Source organism: Austrofundulus limnaeus, unplaced genomic scaffold, assembly GCF_001266775.1.
Source record: "Austrofundulus limnaeus strain Quisiro unplaced genomic scaffold, Austrofundulus_limnaeus-1.0 Scaffold1422, whole genome shotgun sequence".
NCBI lineage: Eukaryota > Metazoa > Chordata > Actinopteri > Cyprinodontiformes > Rivulidae > Austrofundulus > Austrofundulus limnaeus.
The window spans coordinates 225-4,326 of NW_013953824.1; the positions used below are offsets into that span (position 1 = coordinate 225).

Below are 4,102 nucleotides of genomic sequence, written 5' to 3' on the forward strand. Positions count from 1 at the left end.
AACCTCCATCTGCAATGGACTTATTTAATTGTCAGTTTGTTAAGCACAGAGGAAATGATTTATAATGAGAGTAAATGCTTTATTAAATGTTTGACTATAGCAGCACACAGTACTGAGTGATCCTATATACTCTGAGCAGAAGAATAGAGTACAGTTTTATTTTTATTTAAAACAACAATGTATTGTAGCTTACCACTTTCTGTCAAATGTCTCACATGATGACCTGATTCAATAATTCCTATAGGAAGTTTTAAGGGTCTTTCAACAGAAGCAGTGGAAATTAATGAGGAAAGCATCTGGATAAATCAGCTCNATACTATACTTAAGTACATTTTATGTCAGAAATTTACTTTTGATATTTAAGTGTAAAATATATTAGATACTGTAAGACCTTTACTAAAGTAATATTCTTAGAGGAGATTTGAACTTTCACCAAGTAATTATGGTAAGATACTTGTACTTTTACTCAAGTATCACTTTGAGGTACTTTATACAACTACAGAACATGATTTAAATGTGAAGAAACAACAAGCAAGAAGTAAATCCAATTATCAGGTTAGAAATAAAAAGTATGGAAAGGATGGAGATTATGCTGGTTAAAAAAAGTCACTTTCAAATTCAATTCAAATCTAATGTCTGGATCGTCTTGTGTAATATTGATTCTGATTAAAATGTGCACCAGTATTGTTTACTGTAGTGTGTATTTGTATCAGAAGTAGTAATCATTTCACCTCGGGGTCTTCAAAGAATGAGGATTTTATTTTGAAAACCGGAACATCTCTTTGACATCAAGTGGGTTCTTCAAGCGTTGCTGTGCAGCAGCAGCAGCATCTAGCTCGAAGCTGAGCAGAAAAATATCCAGCAAACGACCTCTTGTTGCTTCCCCCGGACCTCGGCTGTTGACGTTCGGCCTCCTGCCTGGAAGATGACGGAGTTACGGCACCGTGGAGCCAAAGACACCGAGCCGCCGTTACAGCAGCAGCCGTCCGAGGACAAGGTAGACATTTAACAGACAGGACGAAGATGCTAACAGTTAGCTAGCTACACTGTGATGTCACCGTGTCTGGAAACAAGCGGCCGCTATAATAATCCTGTGGCATGCATTTTAAAGAGTACGTCCATTAATTTAAAGTTGAAACAACAGCTTTTTAATCTTACAAGTCAACAAATCATGGCATGCAAATCATCCGCCAAACTTTAAATTTTACACTTCAGATAGATGATGTGTTTGATGCAATACGATGACAAAAAACAAAACATACAAACCCGTAATATTATGTCAGGTTTTTACATTGTATGTACTCCGTCTCATGCCTCAGGAGCCCTTGTTTTGAATATAATCAGTGTTTTTTTTTTTTTTTTTTTTAACTCAGCAGCATGTTAGCAGATGCTCTGTGGGCGTGTTAGCGCCTGACCTTTGTCATAAAGTCAGCAAAGGGCTCAGTTCATGCTTATTCTTCTTGTTGGTGTTTTTGTGTTTAAAGTCAAACGTGCACTTTTAGCTCATTCCCTGTTAACACTAACGTGTCTTGGCCTGTGCACATTATTCCCGTGAAGCAGTTTTAGTTTGACTGGTCTGACTGCTACAGAAAAACACACCAAGAGTAGAAACATGAAGAGTTTCAACATATTACTCCAGTTTAAACGAAACCCAGTGCAACGTGGAGGTAAATAAACATTAAAAGTCAGTCTGTTAGGTCAACATGACTGTTAACCCACAGATAGAGGCTCAGAAACAGACAGTGTGAGTTTAATGTATTGTCAGTCTCTCAGACTGTTGTATGAATGCATTTAGTGGTCTTATAGATTAACACTGAGTTTAGCTTTACAGATATARAATTTACAAGACAMGATGTTTTTAGTTTTGTATTATTAATGCAAATCCTTCTATTTAGTCTCCCATTGTTGTGAACCTTGCATTGCATTACTGATTTAAAACGTCATAAAGCCAGAACAACTGAGCTTTCTAAGCCTTATAACATAGCAAGTATTGAAAACAGCATTATATGTAGTAATCTTAAACTCATTTTGTGTGTTATGAATGAATTTTAGATGCACATCACATTTTAGCTGAATAATTGTCAAACAGTTACACACATTGTTGTGTTTGATGATGTTACTTATCTGTGGCGGCCTTCTTGATAAGGAATGATTTCTGAAGTTAATCAGTGGTAAACACGTGATTACTGTCCCCAAGATTCAATAAAATATCTCTGGTTCTTGCAATATTTTGCTAACAGACAGTTTGACATCAACAGTTGCTGCTATTATAAGCATAAACTATAATGGGTATAATGTGTTAAGAATGAGTCTCAGCTGCACTAAATTTGAGGACAGTCTGTAAAATGGACTTGTTTTCAATGTGTTGGCTGTTGCACTCATTTGGAGTTGCTTTAAAAGTAATGCTGCTTTGCATATTTGCTGCTTGTTTTATCATAACATGTCAAAAAACTAAAGGAATGTTTTGCTAAAACTTGCTAAACTTGCTAAAACACAGACATAACTGACTGCAAATAGTAAATGGCAAAAATTTCAGATATTGTGCAACCTGTTAGTGCTCTGAATCTGTGGATCAGTCTCAGCTTCAGCTACTAGCAGGCTTTTAACGTTTAAGTTAAAGTTTGTTAAATTGACTGAGATGTAGCTGTTTCTGTTTTCTAAAATCAGATTTTGTGAGGAGCCATCTTGGATTTGGTCCCCATAGACACCCATAGACTAAATTCAGCAAGTTTCATTACTATTTATTGTGTAAATGTATATGTATATGTGTTTTTATTAATACTGGCATAAACATTATCAGCCACATTTCGTAACCGATAATAATTTTGACTTCTGATCACCTTCAGTTAGGGTCTGAGCTCTGATCAAGTGATGAAAACATTACTGAGCTCATCACAGCAAGTGTTTCCTAACATGAAGAAGACCAGGGGCTGAAAGGTGARAGTGGAGCGAAGGTGTTTGGAGTTTGTGTTTCAGCTGCTTTTAGATGCTCCACCTTTTGTCAACACTGGGTCAAGGTCTCTGTACGGACTACTGGGAATGAGCTGAAGGGTGTGGTTAGCTAAACATCTCTTGAACCAGTGCCTAGTGTACACATTTTAATGAAACTCAGACAGTAACCATAGGATATATAACCATAACTTATTAACCTTTGGAGTCAACCAGATTCATGATGGCCGTCACAGCTAAATAGCTTTAGCAAACACAAAAAATGGATATTCTTTTTGTTTGTTTAGACATTGGACAAAAATTCGGTGTGTCAGTAGTTGAGAATCATCCACAACACACTCCTAGATTGCTAACAGATTGTGCAGAATCTTTGTTTAAAATGTTAGCATGTAAAGCAGCAGACGCTTGTATTTCTTCAAGAAAAGTTCATTTTAAAAGTTTCAAACAGATCAGATAAGTGTAGTGCTGCACAATCTATCTCAAATGTATCRTCATCGTGATAACAGTCTGTGCAACGGGCATATCGCCAAGAACTGGTGAACTGCAACAAACACGGTCGGCTCAGATGTTTGTATTAATGTGAGTCAGTATTTAGTATTTGTTCATTTATTGCAAGACGTGTCGTAATCGCAATAAAAAGTACTGTTATCACACATTCTGCAGCTCTAGGTAAGACGAGGTGACAACTTTGCAACTTTGTGTATTTTCCTTTTTTGTAGTTTGAAGAAAAGCTTTAAAAGCCTGCTTTATTTCCCATGTTGCCTTTCAACTGGAAATGTATTAAAGCAGCATCATGTGGCACTTCATGAATATGGTTTCTGCTCTTCATTAAACATGAAACTGCTGATGTCATCGTCTACCCAGAATGCACTTTGCACATAAAATAATGGCTAGTTCAAGAGTTTTAAATGTTGAGAACACAAAAATAAAAAAAATGTCTTGTGGGTTTTCTAGGTTTCTGTTTTGATTTTTGCAAAGTTCTGCAAAGAGAAAAAACTGTTTGCAGGTCAGAATGTTTGATTTGTGGTTCAGTTTTTTTAAATGTAGAAAATAATATTTATTGTGGCATCTGTGTTCGTGGAAAACAGTATGTGCAAAGCATGTGTGTGTTGGGGAGATTTTTGTTATGGTGACGACAAGACTAATTCTGGAT

General features: G+C 36.3%; 1 protein-coding gene across 1 annotated transcript in view; it reads left to right on the forward strand.

Moving 5' to 3' along the window:
- The first annotated feature begins 820 nt into the window (after nt 1-820).
- The window catches only part of cds2 (CDP-diacylglycerol synthase (phosphatidate cytidylyltransferase) 2), a 23,724-nt gene continuing 20,442 nt past the window's right edge, over nt 821-4,102 (forward strand). Inside the window, exon 1 of the mRNA XM_014032335.1 lies at nt 821-997. Within this exon, the coding sequence (XP_013887789.1) occupies nt 926-997 (72 nt within the window). The 5' untranslated portion in view covers nt 821-925. The remainder of the gene's footprint in view (nt 998-4,102) is intronic.